Source organism: Sus scrofa, chromosome 6 (genome assembly GCF_054392235.1).
Source record: "Sus scrofa isolate SSC_HxYL_T2T_F1_AM1 chromosome 6, Sscrofa_HxYL_maternal_Yorkshire_Landrace_v2.0, whole genome shotgun sequence".
Classification (NCBI taxonomy): domain Eukaryota; kingdom Metazoa; phylum Chordata; class Mammalia; order Artiodactyla; family Suidae; genus Sus; species Sus scrofa.
This window is the reverse complement of record NC_139388.1, coordinates 133,785,106-133,810,520: the sequence shown is the minus strand read 5'-3', so window position 1 is coordinate 133,810,520 and position 25,415 is coordinate 133,785,106. Positions and strand designations below refer to the sequence as shown.

Below are 25,415 nucleotides of genomic sequence, written 5' to 3'. Positions count from 1 at the left end.
CTTGTATGCTGGGTACTTTAAAATATTAACTATTAACATTAAATAATAATAAACTTCATAATAACCCTTTGAAGTAGGTACTATTATCCCTATTTCACAGATGAGGAAACTGAGGCAGAGAGAAGTTTGTAAACATGCTCAGGATCTCACAGCTAGTGAATGATTACTCAGGTAGTCCAGGTGCAAATGAGGCCTCTCTTGGAGTAAGGAAGAGAGAATGTCAGACCGGGGCTTTAAGAGGATTAATTTGCAAGCAGGAAGCAGGATGGACAAGGAGGAGTGAACAGTAACAATTACTATTGCATGTTTAACACTTACTATGTGCAAGGCACTCTACTGAGTATTCTCACAACATCCTGTCATTTAATTCTCACAACAACTCTTTGAGGCCAATAAAATTATGATTCCCAGTTTACAGATAAGGTAATTAAGAGTCCGAGAGATTGAGCAATGACACATACGTAGTAAGTGGCAGAGCTAGGACTGAAACCAGTTTTGCCTGACTCCAAACCTGTGTTGTTAATTGCTCACAAAATATGACTTTATGTGACATATAGGAAAAATAGGAATTATAAAAGGAAAACTGACGTAACACAGATTGCAAAGAAGGAATCCATGGGGTTTAGCAACTGTTTCAATGTATCAGAGAAACGACTAGTGAAAGATAACTCAAGTTTGAAGTGACTAGTGAAAGATAACTCAAGTTTGAAGTGTAACTAGAGAATACTGACACTGTTCAAGAGAGAATTCAGGAAGAGCCAGCCTCTAAAAACCCTGTGAGTTCATATTTAGACAACACTCGCTCCAGAGCAGGAAAACAGCATGTAAAGAAGAGTATCTTATTCATGTCAGTTTATGCTATTCATCCATCAGATTTTCCAAAAACCCATGCAGAGGCTGGACTGGAACTTCTGGTTCTTGACTGTCTGAACACACTTTTCTGAACTTCTTTACCATTTGAACAATAAGCATGCTTTTAAAAGTGAAAACAGGAGTTCCCATTGTGGCTCAGTGGTAAACAAATACAACTAGGAACCATGAGGTTGCGGGTTCAATCCCTGGCCTTGCTCAGTGGGTTAAGGATCCAGCATTGCCGTGAGCTGTGGTGTAGGTCGCAGATGCGGCTCGGGTCCCACGTTGCTGTGGCTCTGGTGTAGGCTGGTGGTTACAGCTCCAATTAGACCCCTAGCCTGGGAAACTCCATATGCCATGGGAGCGGCCCAAGAAATGGCAGAAAGACAAACAAAAAAAGTGAAGACAGAAGGGAAAAGTAAAGAAAGGTGTTACTTTCTTCAAGAACAGAGTCGTCTTTTTTCCTAGGAGTTTCTATGTATAATCCTAAAGTAACCAACACATGCTTTTGCACATTTAATAGCCACCAGTATTTTGGCATGAGAAATGCAGGGAATATCAAAATGAGCAGCGCCATTTCAGCAGGAACAGAAGTTCACTTTTTTGTGAAAACGTCTCAGTTTCTTCCACACCCACCACCACCACTACCACCACAAGACAATGAGGTGAATTTTTCTGAGAAAAACATTCACGATTGATAAAAATGTCAGGTTCCTGCTCTTAATTAGTTGTGTGACCTAGGCAAGTAACTTGCCTTTTTTGTGCTCACTTAGTTCCCTCCTCTGTAAACTAGGTAGGTTGTCTAGATTCAATTTAGCTCACACTGAACTTAATGAACCGATGATACAGTTTTTTTCAAATGCTCTATATTCCATTATTTAGGAAGGTAGAAAGGAGGGACCAAAGGTCTTGAGCCTAAACAGAACATTAAAGCTGAAAGCACAGCGACATTTCCTTTCATGCAGTTCCCTCAGTTTACAAACCAAGAAAATGAGGCCCAGGGTCTTAATTCAGCTGGTCAGCAACAAAGTCCATTCTGGAACTGAGATCCTGATTCACCATCTTGAGCTTTTTCCACTACACCACAGTGTCTTTTCTAACTGCCTGGTTCAGAAATATTCATCTTGGATGAATTCAGAGTGAGTTACAGGAAAAAAACAAAGCACAAAGCCTCGCTGACATGAGAATGATTTATGTATAGGACTTAAGGTTCTTATAAAATGAAATCCCATAACACTTCAACTGCGACATAAAAGTATTAGACTGTGTTATGTGCTTTTTATAGCACAGTATAATAGCAAGAGCCTTAGACAAGCTCGCCACTGCAGATACTGCAAAGACTCAGAAGTCACTGAAGTCTTGTCTCCTGTGACTACAAAAGTGAGATAATGGTACCTCTTTATCCAAGAGTGCCAACAGCCAAATCTGCACTTGGTTCCCACCTTGACTTTGCTTCTGGAAAAGCAAAGGAAAAAAAAAAAAAAAAAGATGCCCCGAGCTAGGTAGACAGGAAAATGGGTGACAGAGGGTGCCAGTCAAGTCCTCCACCAACATCCCAGGTCCCCATCTTCAATTCCCTCTTTCTTTACTGCTGACCCTAAGAAGGATACAGAAATAGAGGAACAGTAAACAGAAAATTCAAAAACGGAAGCTCTAGTGAGAGTCATCTGGCACGGCCTAAGGAACTATGTGCAGAAGTACAGGCTGCCCACCCCAAGGGCTGGCTCTGCCCACAACCTCTGTGGTGAGCTGTGGGGCTTAATATAACCATCTGCTGGAGACTTTGGAATTCCTTAGAGATGGGCACTAAATGAACACAGAAAAGACTAAAAACACTAATTCACTGTTTTTACAGATCAGAATCTTTTTACCTTCTAAACCTTTCACTCTAAACAAGAGTGAAAATGAAAAGATGAAATTAACTACATGCCTCCTTTGAGGCAAAAACAATGTGGACCACAAACACCTGCCACTCTGAACATAAAGGAGCATGCACATCTGGTATCTGGGTGCTTCAAATCTTTTCTCAATGATGGGCTTTATGATATTCACAATTCCAGATCCAATATACTTAGTATATCTCTTACTCCAAAATGAATTTCTTGGGAGCTTCTGTTGTGGCAAAGCAGAAACAAACCTCATAGCATCCATGAGGGTGCAGGTTCAATTCCTGCCCTCCTTGGTGGGTTGAGGATCCATCGTTGCTATGAGCTGTGGTATAGGTCATAGACACAGCTCGGATCCGGAGTTGCTGTGGCTGTGGCATAGGGTGGTGGGTGCAGCTGATTCAACCCCTAGCCTGGAAACTTCCATGTGCTGCAAGTGTGGACCTAAAAAAATAAAATGAAATAAATAAATAAGAAGAATTTCTTTTTTTTCCCCCAAAATCACACTATTATTCATTGATTCAGCATTCATTCATCAACAAATTCAGTATTCATTCATCAACAAATAGTTATGAGTGTCTCCTGTGTGCCAGGCACTGCTCTGGGTGCTAGGGATATAGCAGTGAATGAAATTGACTAAAATCCTGTGGTCATGGGAATTATATTATGGTTGAAATCTTTCCCTCTTTATTTTCAGTACCCAATTTAATAGATATCTGTTGAGTGAATGAACAACTAAATAATATTTGGAGTAATCTGTGAGAATTAGATGAATTATTGTATAAAAATGAGCTGTGAGGAGTTCCCGTCGTGGCGCAGTGGTTAACGAATCCCACTAGGAACCATGAGGTTGCAGGTTCGATCCCTGCCCTTGCTCAGTGGGTTAATGATCCGGCGTTGCCGTGAGCTGTGGTGTAGGTCACAGACGCGGCTCAGATCCTGCGTTGCTGTGGCTCTGGCGTAGGCTGGCAGCTACAGCTCTGATTCGACCCCTAGCCTGGGAACCTCCATATGCCGCTGGAGCGGCCCAAGAAATGGCAAAAAGACAGAAAAATAAAAAAATTAAAAATGAGCGGTGAGCTATAAAATACCTAAGATAAAATATATATACTTTATAAATCAATCCTTAATTTCACCTCATTCCCCTCAACTCTCCTTTTCTTTTTGGCTAGATTGCTAGGAAATAAAGTAGAGGTAAGTCCTAGGAAGTGTTTCTCCCAAGGCACTGAATATAAAACATCAACAAAGGTAAAACAGTCTCTTACAAAGAGAAAAGAAGGGAGGGCCTGGTAATGATCACCTTCATACAGTGAAGTCCTCTATGCTTCTATGTCAAGCATCAAATTTTTTAAAACCCAATGAAGTGGCATCTCAGAGATCAACACTAAAGTAATAATCTGGCCGCAAACTTACTTCAAGGAGGTTCAGAGATGACCTTCTACAGCCTGGACTTTGGGGTTCCATGTTGGTTTAAGATAATCTGAACTCAGAAGATTACTGCTGTCCTCCAGTCGGTGGCATCTTTATTTTCATCGTATCCTGGGTGGTGCAGCCTGTGAAGGGATGGGTCAGACAAACCTAGGTGTTTCATAATGCAGTCAGACACAGAGTATGTCCTTTGCCTCAGGGAAATAAAGTTATGAGGCTAAAAGGTTATGATGAAAATCACCTCAAGCATCAAAGAAGGTCAACAAATATGGAAACACAGACATCAAAGCCTAGGTAATTATTAAAACAAACCTCCAAAAAAAGAAATGCAATCATTGAATGAAGCCCCTCTCACCCTCCCCTTCTAAGCTGACTCAATGAAAAGAGATTATTATGTCAGGAAGTTAAAAAAAAATAATACCAGAACATCGAAGCACATAACAGTTTCTAGCATAAATAATGCACCTTCATTTCAGGGTACCCTCTCCTTAGAAGGCAAACCTATAGCAAAAGGAATGAATTAGGCTTCCTTTGCCATCATGCTCAAACAAAGTATCATTTATATTACTATCAGCTACATTCATATCCAAGAAAAAAGCTGAAGCCACACAAAAGTTTTCAAAAAACACCAAGGATATGCAGGTTAAAAAAAAATCAAAACCAAAATATAATCATGAATGAAAACAGAAAAGGACTTTGAGGTCCAAAGAGAGCACCACCATCCTGAGAGTAGTAAGAGATGGGTTCAAGTTCCGGATCCCCTTCTTGAGTCATCCTCTCATGCAGTCCCTCACAAGAAGGATAACTTTATTACTAGTAATGATAAAGTAGTTAGAAGCAGTTCTTGTTTAATTAGAGGAACTCAAATAATGATGAGTAACAGCTCTAATACATATATTGGAAGAACCATTGTTACTTTTGTGAAATCTCTTATATCTGCTAAAATGTTCTACATCAGAAAGGCTTGGGGAGGGGGAGATGGATGGTGAGAGGGGAGCAGATATAAAATGAGGAGAGGAGGCACAAGTGACATTTTTCAATATTTTTGTCCATTAATTCTAATCTTTTGCTTTTTTAATCTTCCAAAATAATTTGAATATTGGTTTCTCATCTCTCTCAAGTTTTTATTTTCTCTCCAGTTATTTTTTTATTGGATTCTTCTCCCTTCAGAGCCTTTCCCTTCTTCTGTCAACATCTTCTTTGTACTGTAAAACTCCAAGTTTCTGTGGCTAAGAAAAGAATGTGAGAAGGGAGACGGAAAGCATGATCAGGATTAGAGGCTGAACCATTTCTCTTGCTTGAGTCCTGGTTCTATAAGAATGTCTACATAACATAGTAAAAGTTATAACAGAATGTGGCAGAGATGGAGACTTAGGAGAGAAAATCCATTATATAAAGTCCAGTCATGAAACACGTTAAGACACTCACAGATACCTGTTGTACCCCCATATACTCTACCACCTGGATTTGATGTTACATAAAAGCATACAGGAAGCTTTGGATGTCAGAAGGTGTGCATGAAGAAGATGACTGATAACACCTTGCCAATGGCCCCAAAGCGAGTGTTCAAGATGGACAGGCTGTGTCCCAGCTTCTGACAGGAAGTGTAGCTTCCCCGAGCCCCTTCTGATGATTTGGAAAATGCATGACTATTATTCTTCTTGGGAAACAGACATAATTATTACTGGCATTACAGTGACTAAAAAGAGCAACTATGAACAACCCAATACATCTAGTAACACATGTACATTCTCTATCCATGAGTAAAATATAAAAGAAAACACACAAACAGAAAATATAGTAAAGAATGATAATAAAGATATCTTGAAAGGAATCATTATTTTCACAAATAAACTACCGGGATTTTTGAAGTGTTAATTTCTGTTCTTTTCCTTCTTTGTGTCTTCATTTTTCTTCTACCTTCAACCTGCTTCCTAATTCAGGCACATAGAAAATGTGTGTTTATTGCCTCCTAGTAGCTTTGGGACAAGATGGAAAATAGAAGAGGCCTGGGAATCTTTTTCCTTACTCTGCCAAGACTTTAAGAGAACACAGTGGTTTTGTGAAGGGGATGAGTGTTTCTGTGCTAAAAATAGAAAAAGTGTCTTGGCCAGGACACTAGTGGCTCACTAGTATCCATGAGGATGCAGGTTAGATCTCTGGCCCTGCTCAGTGGGTTAAGGATCCATCACTGGGTGAGCTGTGGTGTAGGTCACAGACATGTCTCAGATCTGGCATTGCTGTGCTGCGATGTAAGCTGGCAGCTACAGCTCTGATTTGACCCCTAGCCTGGGAACTCCCATAGGTCTCAGCTGTGGCCCTAAAAAAAAAAAAAAAAAAGCAAAGAAAAAATGTCTTGCCCAGAAATCAAAAGAAGGGAAAAAGACTGTCATATGTAGAGATTCCCTGTTCTAGGTTGGTGGCTGAGGCGGGTAGAGAGAGAAAGATGGAGGTCTGCAGGTTCTGAGAGCAAAGCCAACCTAAGCCTATGTCTTACCAGCACACTAGTGCAGAAGAGACACCCAGACAGAAAAGGGATGCTGATGTGTCTAGGTTAGGAGGAGCACAACAACCTAAACAAAATTTCCAGCTCATTTCATCAGGTAAAGCTAAAGCAGACCATCCCACAGATGATGTATAAATTAAGGCTCTTAGCTTGAAAGCAAACTGCACCTGGTTTGAGCAATGAATGTATTACCTCAAGCAAAAGTGGAATTTATTGGAAGATACAGGAAAATTCAAGGAACCAAAAGCAATCTGGGAAGACCTAGCTTCAGAAAGAGAAAAACTTTTTCTTTCTTTTTTTTTTTTTTGGCTACCCTGCCCCATGTGGAGCTCCTGGGCCAGCAGTCAGATCAAAGCTGAAGTCACAACCGAAACCACTGTGCTGGGCTAGGGACTGAACCTGTGTTCCTGGCACTGCAGAGACACTGCTGATCCTGTTGTGCTATGGCAGAAAAACTGAGGTAACTTTGATGAGCTGAGTAACAGGAAGTAAGGGCTTGGCTTCCTTCAGAGTGCTGACAACCAAGTAAGTATTTCAGCTACAATCTTTTCCCATCCTTCAGTCACTCCTTACAAAATTTAAATTCCCAGAGGAGTTGGAGGAAACTTACTCATATCCCTTGCTCACCTTTCAGCTAAGGAAGGTAGAACAACTTGTCTGATACATATAGGAGATGACAGGTATTGGAAGGGTTAGCCCCCTCAAGGGAAAATCAAAATGCCATTATCAAAAAGGACAGAAAGAAAGAATAGATGCTGAGCAGGCATAAATATATGCCAGTTCCATACTGTTTTGATTACTGTAATTTTGTAGCATAGTCTGAAATCAGGGAGCCTGATTCCTCCAGCTCCAATTTTTCTTTCTCAAGATTGCTTTGGCTATTCAGGGTCTTTTGTGTTTCCACACAAATTCCAAAATTTTTGTTCTAGTTCTATGAAAAATGTCATTGGTAATTTGAGAGAGATTGTACATTTTTATTTATCTTCATTTCAGTTCAGTAGTGGTAAAGATCATACTCCAATTATTTTATTTTTATTTTTTTTGCTTTTAGGGGCCACAGGTACAGCACATGGAAGTTCCCAGGCTATGGGTCAAATTGGAGCTACAGCTGCTGGCCTACACCACAGCCACAGCAATGCAGGATCCTGGACCCACTGAGTGAAACCAGAGCTCAAACCCACATCTTCACAGATACCAGTCGTATTCGTCTCTACTGTGGCACAAAGGGAACTCCCATACGCCAAATTATTTACACATATTTATTTATTTATCTATTTAGTCTTTTTAGGGCCGTACCCAAGGCATATGGAGGTTCCCAGGCTAGGGGTCGAATCAAAGCTGTTGCTGCCAGCCTATGCCAGAGCCACAGCAACACCAGATCCGAGCTGCGTCTGCGACCTACACCACAGCTCAGGCAACACCGGATCCTTAACCCACTGAGCAAGGCCAGGGATGAAACCCACAACTTCATGGTTCCTAGCAGGATTCATTTCTGTTGTACCACTATAGGATGGTTTAATTACTGGTCCAACACTGGTTTTATATGGTGAATCATTTTATAATAATCTCCCTAAGAAAGAGGATGCAGGAACCAGATTGCCTTGGCGTGGATCCTCCCTCTGGTCAGGTGACTCTGGGCAAAATATTTTAACTTCGCTGTGCCTTAGACACCAAATTTATAAAAATGAGGTCCAGAGGGTTCCTGGCGTGGCTCAGCAGAAATGAATCTGACTAGCATCCATGAGACTCGGGTTCAATCCCTGGCTGTGTTCAGTGGGTTAAGGATCCAGCGTTGCCGTGAGCTGTGGTATATGTCACAGATGTGACTCCGATCCTCTATATGCCACAGATGTGGCCCTAAAAAGATATAAATAAATAAATAAATAAATAAATAAATAATAAAAATGAGGTCCATTGTGCTGCAGTGGAAACAAATCCGACTGATATCCATAAAGATGTGCCTTAGATCCCTGGCACTCAGTGGGTCAGGAATCCAGCGTTGCCATGAACTGTGGTGTAGGTCACAGAGTGGCTCCCATCCCAATGTTGCTGTGTCTAAGGCGTAGGCCCATAGCTGTGGCTCCAATCTGACCCCTAGCCTGGGAACGTCCATATGCAACAACAACAACAACAAAAAAATAAGGTCCATAATAGCACCTAGTGAACTGAACTGTTGAGAGAATTAAACGGATCACAGATGTAAAGCACTTAGAACACTGGCTGGCATGTAAAAAGTGCTCAATACATGTTAGCCACCATTCTTATTTGCACCCTACCATATTACCACAAGATTTTTTGTCATTAAAATAATACAGTAAATGATAAGTATAATAACAAAACACATGAAATCGTGAGTTTGTTTCTATTGTAGTAGGATTCAGGTTCTTTGGTGAAATAATCATCAGGACATAAGAAAAAATTCAAAACCATCGCAACAGAGAATGGCCTTTACGGAGCTGAGAAAGGAATGGGGGGAAAAGGGCAAACAAATCCAAATCTGCCTGGGAAAGCTTGAACATATTTTCTTAATAAGAGCTTAGTGATTGATAAATAATAATGAAATGAGTCCAATGAGGTTACTTAATTTGAGGTGGCTGAGAGGAAAAGGTGACTGATTCTCAGTTTGGGAAAAAGGCAGGAGTTAAAAAAATCTTGAAATTTGTGAAAAACAATTTTGTCCCATTTAGCATAGGGAACTAGAACTAATTAATGAAACCAGTTAACTCATGAGTCAGTATTAATTTTCCATCAGTATTGTTCCCTAGGATCAGAGCTACAAGGTTTATAATCAGTCATGTATCAGAGAATCCCAACTCATTTACTCTGAAACTGATTTTTGTTAAAGGAAATTTAAATAACTCATCCACTCACCTAAGCCCAACTGAAACTAAGTGGGCGCCATATAAAACTGGCTTTCCTGGTTTTCTAAGCATGCTGGTCACTCAGTAATAGTTACATAATGAAATATGTTATAAGCTTGCTCAGGAGTTTTCAAACTGTCAAAACTTATTTCTGTAATTTGTGTTTATTACAAGTTGACCAAGGACACTGCATGCTTTGGTAGTCAAGAAAATAAGCATTAGACCAATGGGTCAAAGTCAGTTGATCTCAATGATAATTAAGTCTTAAGACTAATGAAATCATGGAGTTCCTGTCGTGGCTCAGTGGTTAACGAATCTGACTAGGAACCATGAGGTTGCAGGTTTGATCCCTGGTCTTGCTCAGTGGGTTAAGGATCCGGCGTTGCTGTGAGCTGTGGTGTTAAGTTGCAGACGCGGCTCAGATCTGGCATGGCTGTGGCTGTGGCGTAGGCTGGTGGCTACATCTCTGATTCGACCCCAGCCTGGGAACCTCCATACGTCGCGGGAGTGGCCCAAGAAATGGCAAAAAGACTAGTGAAATCACTAAAATACCTTTCTTTTCCCTAATCTTCTATGGCTTAGCTTTTGATGGGATGTGTAATTAATGAGCAAAATCAGATTCCTGGCTAGGGAAAAATAACTGCTATTTTAGCATGTTTGGAATAATATGTCAGGATGCCTTGGAGGGTGAGAGATATATTACCTTGGAAAAATGTCTTAAGTCAAATGGAATTTGGAATCTAAGGGCTTCTACAGATGATGGTAAAGCAGCTATAATGAATACTCCAATTTCAGTTTAGCTAAAATCTCCCTCCATGACCTTCCTTCTACCACACAAAAGGGTCAACCCCCCCACTCAATTTTCCCAAACTGAAGTCCACACATATACATAAAATTATACCAATCCTTTCTTATTTTCCTTTTTTTCTCACTGAGGCCATTCCTCTCCCTGTGCTCTGGATCCCAACCGTCTTCTCTCCTGCATGTACAATTCCTAACGCCCTTGTGTACTGCATCTTTTCCATCAGCTTTCAAACAGACTCCTTACCTCTAAAAGATACTCCCATCACCCCACCTCCTTCACCCTGTATCACCCTATCACTGCCCTGACCTCCACAGATAAACTGAAAAGGGGTTGGTCTGCTAATGGTCTTCCTCTTCTCACTACACACTCCATTTTAAAACCTCTTTGACCTAAATTCCATTTCCACTCCCTTGAAATGACTGTTGCTAAGGTCATCAGTGGCCTCCAGGTTGTTAAATTCAACATTTTATTTTTTTTTTAAATTTTTATTAGAGTTTATTTGCAATGTTCTGTCAACTTCTGCTGTACAGCAAACTGACCTAGTTATACATATACATACATTCTTTTTCTCACATTATCCTCCATCACGTGCCATCACAAGTGATTGGATACAGTTCCCTGTGCTATACAGCAGGATCTCATTGCTTATCCACTCCAAATGCAATAGTTTGCACCTACCAACCCCTGACTCACAGTCCATCCCATTCCCTCCCCCTCCCCCTTGGCAACCACAAGTCTGTTCTCCATGTCCATGACTTTGTTTATTCTCTGTAGATAAAGATTCATTTGTGCCACATACTAGACTCCATATATAAGTGATATCATATAGTATTTGTCTTTCTGACTTACTCCACTTAGTATGAGTCTCTAGTTCCATCCATGTTGCTGCAAATGGCATTATCTTGTTCTTTTTTATGGCTTCAATGGACATTTTAGTCCTAAGTGTTCCTGATCTCTCAGAAGCAATCAACACTGTGATGACCTTCTCCTTTATGAGACACTCTCTTCTCTTGGATTCTACTCCACCACACACTCCATTCTTTCTCAGCCTCGTTTGCTAATTTTTTTTTTTTATTCTCCTCTATTCACCCTTTAGTTGTTAAAGAGTTCCTCAAGGAGTTCCTGTCATGGCTCAGTGGTTAGCAAATCTGACTAGGAACCAAGAGATCCCTGGCCTTGCTCAGTGGGTTAAGGATCTGGCGTTGGCCGTGAGCTGTGGTGTAGGTTGCAGGCGCAGCTTGGATCCCGCATTGCTATGGCTCTGGCGTAGGATGGTGACTACAGCTCCAATTCAACCCCTAGCCTGGGAACCTCCATATGCCGGAGGAGCGGCCCTAGAAATGGCAAAAAGGAAAAAAAAAAAAAAGAGTTCCTCAAAGATCAATCTGAGACCTATTGTTCTTCTTGTGCTATACCCTCCCTATTGTTTACATGTACATAGATGCTTTCAAATATTATCTATACTCATGTGACCCCAGATTTATACCTCCAGGTAAGACTTCTTTGAGCTCCAGGCCACATGTCCAACTGCCTACTCGATAATTCCAATTAAATGTTCAAATGTACCTCCTACTTGAAATGTGAAAAATCAGACTCAGGGCCTACCCTCTACCCCAACTGCTGTGTCCTTTTTTCACCTTTCCCAGTGAGAAATGGGGAATCAGGGTATTCCTTGATGATCAAGTGGTTAGGACTAGGTACTTTCACTACTGTGGCCTGGGTCAATCCCTGGTCTGGGAACTGAGATCCCACTTCAAGCCACTGCATACCATGGCCAAAAATTTTAAAAAAAGAAAAGAAAATAGGGAATCATCCTTGACTCTCTTCCTTCTCACCTCCCATATCCAATATTTTAGGCTTGTAAACTGCTCTTTCCCATGTTCTCAGAATTGCCACCAAAGCTCCAAGCTAACAACAGCAGGCACCAAGGAACCTCTATCATCTAAAGAGAACCGTGTGTTAACGAGAAGCAGCAGAACTGGCTTTTCAACTGCAAGCATCAGTCTCCTCCACCTTCCCCCCGGTGCTTTACGCATATACACACACACATATATACTACATATACATGAACATATACACACATATACTACATATATATGAACACACACACACGGAAAATAAAGAGAATCCAAGACTCCCTGGGGATGAACGTTGTGCCTCTTTTTCTTCCCATATGCCAAAGTAGGAAACTCAATCAAATTAATAGTAAAAACAAAAAACATGTTCAAAAAGCATCTCCTTGCTAGGCTGGACATCTACTTAGGCAGTGGACTTGATCATCTGCTCTTAGCACCACCCTGAGCAGCAGAAAAACAAGAATTAGAGAATAAAGAGAAGCAACACTAGTTAGAGTGGCAAGATGCTTGGATTTCCCCTAAGATACCAAAGAAGAAAGCCATACTTGAAAGGAATTGCTGGTGCGTGTCCAAGAGAGCCACACCCCAAATGAAGGGATCCCAACACTAAGAAGCTGTGGGGTACACTGCTAAAGTAGGGTGTCAAAAGAGGTGGCCCCATCAACACACCCAGGATAAAGATCTAACTCTTAATCAAACACTGCCCACAAACTCCACCTCTAGTCTTCGCAGGATCCTGTGAAGAATGTCATCAGACAGAGACAGCATTTGGATGCCTACCACAGTATAACAGCAGCAACTCCAATTAGGTAGGAGACATCTGCAGCTTTTCCCCAGCTCTCCTCTTAGGCCCACAGGCCAGGGAACAAAGGAAAGCCAATAATAAAGAAGGTAAGAAAACAGATCACATGGCAACCCAACTTCCAGTGATGTCCCTCAAATCCTTAGGTTATAACTGGACTGAGTGTGGGTGGGTGAATAAAGGTTTAAATTGGGGATAAGATGGACTAGGTCACATAGGACTTTTTTAATACAGTAAATGATCTTCAAATTATGATAATCTGCTAGGGGTGTCATTATGGAATTTGAAGGCAAATTGGACCAACACATTTGAAGACAGTAATTAGCAACAAAAGTAGAATCTTTTCATGTTTATATTCCCACTGAATTAAGTCCCTTCGGTCTTCTGGCTACACAATCAACTATAGAGACTCCTCTCTGCTTCCAGCACTCTTGACCCTCCCCAAACAACCCCATGGCTCTTGCAAAACACAGATCTAATCACATCATGCACTTATTAAATTCTTCAGTGGCTTATCATGAACACACCCAAGATAAAGATCTAACTCTTAATTAAACACTGCCCACAAATTCCACCTCTAGTCTCACTTGCCCCATCCCCCGACTCCCCTGCACTCCATCCACACTGGTCTACCCAGCCTCAGGCGCACCAAGATCAGCCTTTGCACGTGCTGTTCTTCCTGCCCAAACACCTTTCCCCACTCCTCCTTTCCTACTTCTCACTCCCCAAGTTCAGTTCATATGTCACTTCCTCAGGAGAGCTTTCCCTAAACCCGGCAGGTATTCCCTTATTACACATTCTCAGAGCACAGTTTATGCCTTAACACATTATAATAATTATATACATTTATGTATTTGTTCAATGAAAAAAGAGCCTGAGTAGTTTTACTTACCTAATTCCTGATAACTAGCACAGTAGCTAGCAATGAGAAGGCACACAGAAATAGTTGATTAATTAGTCAATGAATGAATGAATTTCCATGCATTTACCAATGTCATTGAGTAGATGACAATTAGGCATCACTGGTTGTATTTTATCCTTAGTATCAGCAACAAATGAAGTAGCGCTTGCAGTCAACCCAAACACTGAACAAATTCACTTTAGTTCTTAGTCCCTCTCTGGGAAATTTTCTCTGATTATAATAATAGACCACTAATCATAGGAGGTACTTGGTGAGAGCATACTGAGTGCCAGCCACATTATGCTAATCATCACAACAACCCCATGAGCTAGGGGCTTTTGGTATCTACTTTAAAAAGAGAGAGAGAGAGAGAAGGAAACAGAGGCCTAGAGAAGTTAAGGGATGTTCCCCAAATCACACAGCTAAAGTACATAAGATGGGACCAGAATCCAAATATGACTGTCTCTAGAACCTATGTTCCTCAACAGCCAAGATATGGGAAGTAATCCAAATGCCCATCCATGGGTGAATGGATAAGAGATGTAGTACATATACACAATGGAATAGTTTTCAGCCACGAGAAAGGAGGCTATCCTCCCATTTGTGACAACATGGACAGAACCTGAGCACATTAAGCTAAAGTGAGATGTCAGACAGAGAAAGACAAGTACTATATGATGTCACTTGTAAGTAACACTATATGCCGCAGGTGCAGCCCTAAAAAGCAAAAATTAAATTAAGTTAAATTAAATTAAATTAAATTAAAAAGTTACACTTGTGAAAAACAGAGTAAAACAGGAGGAGGCAGTAATGATAATAAAGATGAGGTTTAAGGGTACAAATCTGTAATGAGTAGTAAATAAGCCATAGAGATCTAAAAAGCATAATAGTAATATTGTACTATTGCATAAAATTTTTTAGAAAACTGTGTTCCTAACCATTATAATACATGGCTTTCAAAACAGAGCACTCCCTTTATTTAATATCACAGAACTTGTGGGAAATGTACTCTTTTAACTTACAGTGTTCTTTTCCAGTGTTATTTAATACCTGGACTGAGATACATGATTTCATGTTTGTATGTTTTGACTCTTCATTAAGTTTTAAGTTCCTTGCAGAGAAGGGCTTTTTACTGTGTGTTGCTTCTCTGGCTTACTCACAAGGCCCATGCTTATTTGTGAGCGCTCAGAAATATTTATAGAATAAATGACTAAATGAGTACTGGAACCACCTTACTTAATAGTTTATAGGGACTAAATGTGCTATATTCATTAAACATAACTCCAAGTTGAGGAGACTTCCATTTTTAATAAAGATGCCTATGGATCAGTGCCACAACTCCTATTTAAGTGTATGATAGATACGGCAATGTTCTTCTGGAAAAGATAACACATTATATTTTCTTATCTACGACATCAAACTTGACTGTGTTAGATGTTAGTTTTAAAACAATGCAGAAATGTTTATGCTAATTTGAGATAAAATATTAAATATATGATATATTTCATCAGCTATATAAAGTACATTAGGTACATCTTCATTGTGTATATAGTTAGAAGGCACTGTTCAAATAGTAAACCTTTTGGCACCTCAAATATTAAATCTCCCCATGAATGGCACAAATATAAAATCTTATTCAGGTATTTGAACACTTTTTTATTCCTGAGGAAAAAAACCTGGAAGAAAAATCAGTAATTCTCCTGGCTTCTGACCAACAATTTTGTAATTGGGTCAACCAAATAATTTGCAATTACCTCACCTCAGGAAATCTTAAAGGTAATTCTTTCCCACTTTCTGTAACTAGGAACCTCTGAGGTAAGTCTTGCTATTTAATTATAGATATGGGAAATGATACATCAAATATATATTTTTTGCTTAAGTTAATTTTGCCAAAATTGTATCAAACACTATCATCTCTACAATAGAAGACAGAGGTTGAAAAAATTAAATGAAAAACAAATACTGCTCTCACATTCACTGCTTCAAACTTCTGCATCTGTCTCTTTTAAAGGAGCCACATTTCACTTCATCAAGCGCTTTGTTCCTGAATAGTCAGTGCAGAGTCAAGAAAAGAAAATGTTATACGCAGCTGTACAAGGTTGTGTTCATTTAATCATTTACTCTATGTAATATGGACCGAAGCACAAGGCCCATGGTAAGTTAAAAGAGCAATGGCCTAAGAATTAAAACTTGTAATTTAATCTGGACTCTGTTTTTAAATCTCTTTGAATTTCCATTTTCCCACTGAAAAAATGGTGAGAATTTCTGCCTTGCATCTACATATAGGAATTTTAGGGGGACTAAGATTAGAAAAACTCTGAGAATATCTAAGGCTAGCTGTATCATAATTCTGGGTATTTTTAAGTAGCTTTGGCTTTTGTTTACATAGATACCACCGAGGAAGAAAATTGCAGACATAAATGGTTCCTTCTATTGCAGGCCTTTTTCAGAATTTCTCAACACATAACGACAGCCAGAGCAAGATGTTATTTTTTGATCCTTGATTACTTTAAAAAACAAAACACAATTTTAAAAAATAATGAAAAAAGACTGGTAACTTTCCGTTCAGCTCAGAATTTACTTTAGAAATGTTAAGTTCACCACGAACTATTCACCTTCAGTCTTGAGTGTATTTCATAGGGATGATTTAAATTTCTGATATTCTGGTTTCCACGGATGAATTCTGCATTTTGACAAGTTTTGATGAAGTCTATTCACTCTAGACAATTTATGCAATCTTAACTTGAATAGTTGATTTTGACTTTATCCCCTTGAGTTCCTAGAACTTCCCTGATTAAATTTTAAAATGTAATTACAGGTAGCACATTGAGTCAGTCAGTTAGTCAGAGAAATCCAAGCTCTGAATGCCTACTTCCTGCAGCACACTGCATTAAGTGCTCTGGAGGAGGGCGGGGGTGGATGAGAACAGTCATCATGAAATGATTTAAGGATTATTATTAACACAACATATCACCAAGTACAAAGTACTCAAGTGGAAACTCTATACACAAAAGTTCAAGGAATGGAGAGTAAAGGAAGCAACTTTTCTGATTTAACTGCCTAGCCTATATATTTAGGAAATGTTTTGAGACTGTTAGTAGCTTTGCTGGTGTCCCAACAAAACAAATTCAACAATGCTGGTCTACCTACAAATGGGCAGCCTGGGTTGGTGTAGAGCAGTTCTTTAATTTCTTTTACCTGATAACACTTCAGTGGCTTTGTTAAATGAAAGGTCAGGGAGATATTTTTTTAAAAAAGAAATTAAAAATAAATAAATAAATAAAAAAGAGATTTTAAAGTTTAGAATAATTTTAGATTTACAGAAATGTTGCAAACATAATACAGAGTTCCTATATACCCTCACCCACTTTCTCCTAATGTTAACATTTTACATTGCCATAGTACATTTTTCAAAACTAAAAACACTGGTACATTACAATTGACTAAACTTTGGAATTTATTCCAATTTCATTCATTTTCCACTAATGTCTTTTTCTCTTTCAGGATTCAATCCACATACCACATTGCCTTTAGCAGTTATGTCCAACTGTGGAGATTGAAAAATTGGGCATTTCTGGGCAATAAGGCTAATCAGTCAAAATATTAGGCAGTAATAAAAATGAATTTCATGTCCAAGAACCACCTGGACATACCACAGTGTCAGATTTTTAACAAATTTTGGCAAAAAGTAAATATGCTTTTGTAGGCAGTCATTAATCTCTTATTTACCTAAAGATGATGATTCATTTCTAGAGGTTTTTTTCTTTTCTTTTCTTTTTGGAATACCCACAAGAACATTTTGATGTGATAATTATTCTGGTATCACCTGGTGTGGGCCCCTAGATTTTCCAAATGAAGACAAGGGAAAAGGCAGATTTGGTTCCCAGTTAAGGAAGCTTACCTTAGATACTACAGAAACAAAACCTTCAATGTCTGCTTATATGTATCTGAAGATAATTATGGATCAAGACCAGTAGGTCTTCAACTTGGGCATGCATCAGGGTCACCTAGTGGGCATGTTAAAGATTTCTAAGTTCCATCCCCAGAGCCTCTGATTCAGAAAGGCTGGGCTCGCCCAGGCATTTGCACTTCTAACAAGTCCCAGGTGATGTGGATGCTGCTGGTTCTGGTACTACACTTTGGGAATCACTTTTGTTGATAGTCTCATGAAAGAAAAATAAAGCCATATTGTTATGGCAAGGTAGGTCCCTGGACTTATCTTTTGCTTAGCAGTTAGATAAGGGATCTGTTAAATCTCATCCCATGTCTATATAAGGACTAAGTTAGAATATAAAATATCTATGTTAGCTGTCCACAATAGTTCTAACCCATCTGCCTTCCCTTCAAGCAGTGTAATCATTTTTAAATAAATAATAAAAGGGTTTTTTAGTAATAATAAAATATTATTATAAGCCAACCATATGTTTTTGGCCTGAAAGAAGGCCTCTGATTGATGAATGGAAATTAATGGGAGTGAGGGATGTAACACACATCTTTAGCAGTGTTCCTCAAACTTTAATGTGTTTATGGATTGGTTGAGGATCTTTCAGTAGGTCTGGGTGTGGACTCCAAGATTCTGTATTTATATCAAGCTTCCAAATGACGCCATTACTTCTGGTCCATGGACCATACCTCAAGTTAGCTCTGTAGGTCTTCTGAAGGTTTCAGCAAATATAAGATGTTTTACATATAGTGATCCCTGGAGAACATTGGAACTTTCTAGCATGCCTCTGTCACAGAACTAGTGTCTGTGACTGAGGTAAATTTTGGAATATACTGATCTGCATCCTGAACTCTAGGCTTTAGAATAAAGAAGGGAAATTTTAGGGGAAAAAAAAATTAACAAAATCTCCCTGGGGTGTCCTGGCATATGGTAGAAACCTTTGGAACCTGATCTCTTACTAAGGGGTCCTTTTCCCTAACCTTCACTTTTTCACCTTAATCTAGTAAGTAGAAGTGACTTAGAAATACAGAAGATAAGAATGTAATACAGGAGTTCCTACTGTGGCTCAGTAGGCTAAAGACCCAATGTTGGCTCCATGAGGATGTGGGTTCAATCCCTGGCCTCTCTCAGAGGGTTAAGGATCCAGCTATATTGCAAGCTGCAGTGTAGATTGCAGATGAGGCTTGGATCTGGTGTTGTTATGGCTGTGGCATAGGCCTCAGCTGCAGCTCTGATTCAGCTCCTAGCCTGGGAACTTTCATATGCCACAGGAGTGGCCATAAAAAGAAAAAAAAAATGTAAACCAGTTTCACTGTTTCTGCCCTTATCAGTACTGTTAATGCTGATCTCATGAACATTTCTTCAGTTCCTCCTTTCCTCTCTCCGTCTCAGAGGTCCTCTGGCTCTTATGATGGAAATTCTAGGAAAGCTACTGACTTTAGTTATTCCCCCTAAATGAAGCTTAGCTTTTTTTGTTGTTGTTGTTCGTTTTTTTGTGGAACAAAAGACCAACATTATGTAAGACCTTATCATCCCTATTAGAGTGTAAAGGGATAAAGGATGAGTCTTTTATTTCTATTTCATATGGTTGCTATAGGAAAAAGAAAAGGAAATTTCAGAAAAACTAAAAAGGTTTGTTAATTGCCTCAAGAAGAAAAGGGTTGGCTATGAGAATGCATTCTTTTCCACAGTGGGTTGGAAAAGATGAAGAACTTTAGTTAGAAACAACAAAGTGTATAAACTTTGGCTCTCCCAAGATGCTGCCTGAGGTTCTATCATACGGTGAGAGGATGATGAGTATCCTGCACAAAGGAGTAGGGTAGAAGGGCCCCCACAAATCACCTGTCAGACTGCCTCTATAAGTAGACTCTAAAAATATATTCAGGTTAATGATAAGATGGCTCTAGCTAACTAATGGTGGCAATGGAAAAGTAAGGCAAATTCAGGGGTCCACAGATAAAAAAAGGTAGCAGTGAGATGGCCTATCTGAGAAATAGCCCTGGGAAGTAAACATCAAGTAAACATCACCACCCACCACATCCCCCACGCCCTGCTTCCACCTTCTGCACTGCATTATGGGCACTGCCATCAGTGACCTGGAGTCAAAGAAAGCCCCTATTCAAGAAAATCAGAATTTCAGAGAACTTCTATTCACCATTGTAAGCTTGACGGCTTATCAGTACCTGAGGACTTTTCCAATGAGATTAGTAATGATTTTAACAAATACGATCTTTTTTCTTCTTCTTTTTAGGGCTGCACCCACGGCATATGGAAGTTCCCAGGCCAGGGGTCAAATGAATTGGAGCCACAGCTGTCTGCTGGCCTACACCACAGCCACAGCAACGTGGGATCTGAGCCATGTCTGCAACCTACACCACTGCTCATGGCAACACCAGATCCTTAAACCACTGAGTGGGGCCAGGGATCAAACCCGCATCCTCATGCATGTTCCACTGAACCACAACAGGAACTCTGCTCTCCAGGATTTCAATATCTGAAAAGTCTTCATATTTTAGTCATTCTAATTCAGTTTCAGGTAGGAGGGGGCATGGCTCTAACACCTCCTCACAAAGTTGTATTCATTCTATTCATGTTGACTTTAACTTCTTTCGAAGGAGAGCTGATATTGTGAGAACCCCACAGACACTATGGATCCTTGTATTAACTTTTTAACCAAACTTTCTGTGTCAGTAAAGACTGGGAAACAAACCTCATTAGTCATTAAGATAAGATATGGAATAAAGAAAAAAAGAGAACACTCAAAATTCTATGAGCTAAGTAGCTGAAGTGCCAAAACCAGGTCTTGGGTACCAAGGAAACAGTAACAGATGAGATGCTAGTTCTGTAATGGTTCTACTGTTCTGTCAAAAAATTCAGAGAGCTTTACTTGATAAAAATATTTTTTTGACCAAGAAGCAAACTGCTCACAAACAGGTAGATTTTGAGCTGAAAGTGGTTAGAAGCTCAGCATTCAGCAGTTGTAGCTCAGTTTATAAAGCATGGATGAGGGAGTGCATTTTTTAATTAATATTTTGATTGGTTACTAGAAACAGTCTTTTTGTGGTAGTAGCACTGTGTAAGCTTAATTGTGTATACCGATTGCCTAGGAAGCCAAAAGGTCACACTGTCCTGAAGAAAGCTTAAGTCAGAGCTAGTATTTGGAGGAAATCAGGATAGTTTAAGTTTTGGTTATGTACCTATGAGTATTTGGTCTAAAAGTATATTCAAAATATGGCCTGTTTTGGTCTTTTTTTTTTTTTTTTGTCGTTTTTTTTGCCTTTTCTAGGGCCGCTCCAGTGGCATATGGAGGTTCCCAGGCTAGGGGTCCAATCAGAGCTGTAGCCACTGGCCTACACCAGAGCCATAGCAACGTGGGATCCAAGCCGCGTCTGCAACCTACACCACAGCTCACGGCAACACCTGATCCTTAACCCACTGAGCAAGGCCAGGGATCAAACCTACAACCTCATGGTTCCTAGTCAGATTCACTAACCACTGCACCACGACAGGAACTCATGTTTTGGTCTTTCTTTAACAGTTCTTAGCAACAAACTGAAAGGCATAATTCAAGCTCAGAAAGCATTGATTTACTTTCTGTTTGTTAAAGGATCATATCATATTGAGAGTTAAAAATCTTCTGGCCCCAATAGTGGTGTTCCTTTTTCTCATGCAATGGATTAATATTTTACGCCTTTGGAATGGTTTCTGTGATATAAAGAACTTAAATCATACTGTAAAACTACAGATCAAATTTTCTCAACACAATCTTTGTTTGGATCATTGAACTCATCTGGTGTCCAAGTACTGTATTCCAGGGTCTCTCAAAGGTCAGAACTAGGAGTTCCCGTCGTGGCACAGTGGTTAACAAATCTGACTAGGAACCATGAGGTTGCAGGTTCAATCCCTGACCTTGCTCAGTGGGTTAAGGATCCAGTGTTGCCGTGAGCTGTGGTGTAGGTTGCAGACGTGGCTCGGATCCCACGTTGCTATGGCTCTGGCGTAGGCCAGCGGCTGCAGCTCCGATTGACCCCTAGCCTGGGAACCTCCATATGCCACTGGAGCAGCCCTAGAGAAGACAAAAAGACAAAAAAAAAAAAAGTCAGAAGTAAAATAAGTAAACATATTAAATATCAAAATTAGTATTTTATTTTAAAATAATGTATATTCTATTAGGAATAGACCCTAAAATAAGGAACAATGAAGCAACTACTGAGAAAAGGCAGATGGAAAAAATGGGCCCCAAGTTAAGGCACACTCTACACTGACCACTACTGAATACTTACAACTAGAAATGTGTTTCATCTTCTTCTGAACTGTAGGCTACTTGAGGGTAAACATGATGTCTTTTATTCTCTACAATGTTTAGCTTAGTCTCTTAGATCTAGAAGTAATAAAAACAGCCAGTTAGCATGTACTGCATGTGTGTGTTTCTTTAATGTACATTATCTCAACAACCTATGTGGCACTATAATTAGCCCAGTTTAAGAGTTCCCTGGTGGCGCAACCCAGTGTTGTCACTGCTGTGGCTCTAGTTACTGCTGTGATACAGGTTCAATCCCTGGCCTAGGAACTTCCACAAGCCATGGGCACAGCCAAAAAAATTATTATTATTTTATTCAACAGGATACAGATGAAGACAATGAGGCTCATAAAGATTATGTGATTTAACTGAGATTTTAGAGCATCTAAGTGACTGAGTTAAAATCTGAACAGAGATATAAACACAAAGCCACTGCTTCACATCACCCATACTCTCCCTATTCATTTATTGTATAGCATTAAATACATATTTGCTGAATTAATCAATGCTTTTGAAAGTTCCTCCAAATAAGAATTTCATTCTGACCAAAGAAATCCTGTTATTCAACGCACACACCTGTTATTACCAATAAGCCATGAAGGTAGTCTCCACAAACAGCTTTTGGTTTCATGTGCATGGCACCTGTGAATAAATTTAAGACAGTTATTCAAGTCTATTTCAGGATTATTCTGTATTCTAATGAGGAAAGAATGTATTATATGTAGGGAGATAAAATATTTAGGCTAAAAGAGACTTCCAAAATATTTTTTGCAGTCTATAGTTTTTAAATAAAATTTGGTTCGCCTCCTCCTGCTGCCCTTCTTCCTCCCTCTGCCCCCCACTTCCTCCTTGATTTTGATCTGATTATTCCTGTATATATAAACTACATAATATTTTCTGACTTATTACAGCCACACTTGAATGTCTGTGATTTTTATTTTATTTTTTTGTCTTTTTGTCTTTTCTAGGGCCACACCTGTGGCATATAGAGGTTCCCAGGCTAGGGGTCTAATCGGAGCTGTAGCCACTGGACTATGCCAGAGCCACAACAACACAGGATCCGAGCCGTGTCCTCAACCTACACCACAACCCACGGCAACGCCGGATCCTCAACCCACTCAGCAAGACCAGGGATTGAAACTGAAACCCCATGGTTCCAGGTCAGATTCATTAACCACTGAACCACGATGGGAACTCCCGAATATCGGTGATTTCTGAGCTCGACAATATTTTTTCCTTTCTGTTGTACTGTATAATTCAAGTCCAGTTTTGGATCTAAATATGATAGGTTTTGTTTTCTAATCACAGTTTTGGACTTGTGGCTTGATAGAAGGTTTTGGTGAGGCTTATATTCTACTTCTTCTTTTTTTTTTTTTGTCTTTTTGCCTTTTCTAGGGCCACTCCTGCGGCACATGGAAGTTCCCAGGCTAGGGGTCGAATCAGAGCTGCAGCTGCCGGCCTACACCAGAGCCACAGCAACGTGGGATCCGACCTACACCACAGCTCACGGCAACGCCAGATCCTCAACCTACTGAGCAAGGCCAGGGATCGAACCCACAACCTCATGGTTCCTAGTCGGATTCGTTAACCACTGAGCCATGTCGGGAACTCCGAGGCTTATATTCTAGAAGACAGTTTTGATGTATTTAATTACCCTGTTTAAAAGAAATTGAAGAGGTGGAAAATGCAGTATGGACACCAAATTAATGAATTATCAAAGCACCCAAGGTCAATACTGAAACATACAATTTGAAATTAAGGCAATTTCTAGAAAATTAACTCCTGACAGTAATCCAAAAAGATTACTGTCTCTGTTTGAAGGGCATTTTCCTAAAATTAAAATTAGGAATACAGGAAAATTTAACCATTGGGGAAAAACTTTCTTCCCTTGGCTTCCATGACACTCTACTCTCTTGATTTTCCCTTCTTATTCTCCTTTACTAGGTCCTCCTTTTCTCTCCAGCTTTTCAGTCCTTCATCCTGTTCCTTTTTTCAGTTCTTTATCTACCATGAATCACTGCAATGGTTCAAAGTACTATCCATGTGCTGATGACTCCCCAGTTTTGATCTCTACCCCACACCTCTCCCTTCTGCTGCAGAATCACCCATTCCAACTAACTACCTGACAACACGATGACAAATAAGTGTCTCAAACTTAACATTTCTGATACTGAAATCCTTTTTTAAAAAAAATTTTCACTTTTATGACCACATCCATAGCATATGGAAGTTCCAGGGCCAGGGACTGAATCCGAGCCACAGCTGCCAACTATGCCTCAGCTGTGGGAATGTGGGATCCTTTAAACCACTGCCCAGGGCTGATAATGGAACCCTCCCCCTCCTCAGTGACCTTAGCCATTGGAGTCAGATTATTATTATTATTTTTTTTGTGTGTGTATCTTTTTGCCTTTTCTAGGGTCACAGCCGCGGCATAAGGAGGTTCCCAGGCTAGGGGTCTAATCAGAGCTGCAGCTGCCAATCCTACGCCAGAGCCACAGCAACAAGGGATCCAACCCGTGTCTGTGACCTACACCCCAGCTCACGGCAACACCGGATCCTTAACCCATTGAGCAAGGTCAGAGATTGAACCCGCTACCTCATGGTTCCTAGTCAGATTTGTTAACCACTGGGCCACGAGATTCTTAACCCACTGTGCCGCAGTGGGAACTCCTCCATTACCGAAATTTTGATCTTACCCTTCAAATTTTCTCCACCAGAATTCTCTCCCATCTCAACTGATAACTCCATCCTTCCAATCACTCAGTTCAAATTTTGCAGTCATCCTTGACTCTTCTCTTTCTTTCATGCCTTTTATTCAATCCCCAGGAACTCTACCTTCCAGAACTACTGATCACTTCTTGCCACTTACACTAGCACCACCCTAGCTCAAGACACTTATTTCTCCCCTTTCACTTTCCTTCATCTATAGTCTCACAAGTAGAGTCTGACGCTTTTAAAATGAAAGCCAGGTCACCGGTCACATCATTTCTTTTCTCACAATCCTCTAAGAAATGTTCATCTCCATAAAAGCCAAACTCCTTACAAAACCTTACACAATTTGTCACACCTAATGCCCCCCTTCCCCCCCCCCCCACAATTCACCCCTGCCCGCCCTTACTCTCCTCTTTTCTCATTTGACTTCTGGCTACAGAGTGTTTTCTTAACAAGCCAGGCTTGCTATGGACCAGGAGTTGCAGCTGTTTCCTCTGCTTGGGCAGCTTTTCTCTTGCAAAACCACCTTATCTCATATTAATAGCTGTTCCCCAAGATAACTG

General features: G+C 40.1%; 1 protein-coding gene across 2 annotated transcripts in view; it reads right to left on the bottom strand.

The window, feature by feature from the left end:
* UOX (urate oxidase) overlaps nucleotides 1–25,415 on the bottom strand; it is a 105,775-nt gene that overhangs the window by 79,617 nt on the left and 743 nt on the right. For both annotated transcript variants that reach the window (XM_084958672.1, XM_084958671.1), the window contains exons 2-4: nucleotides 22,717–22,782; nucleotides 22,124–22,221; nucleotides 4,152–4,291 (exon numbers count right to left, since the gene is read on the bottom strand). In XM_084958672.1, coding sequence (XP_084814798.1) covers nucleotides 4,152–4,202 — 51 coding nt within the window. In that variant the 5' untranslated portion in view covers nucleotides 4,203–4,291; nucleotides 22,124–22,221; nucleotides 22,717–22,782. The remainder of the gene's footprint in view (nucleotides 1–4,151; nucleotides 4,292–22,123; nucleotides 22,222–22,716; nucleotides 22,783–25,415) is intronic.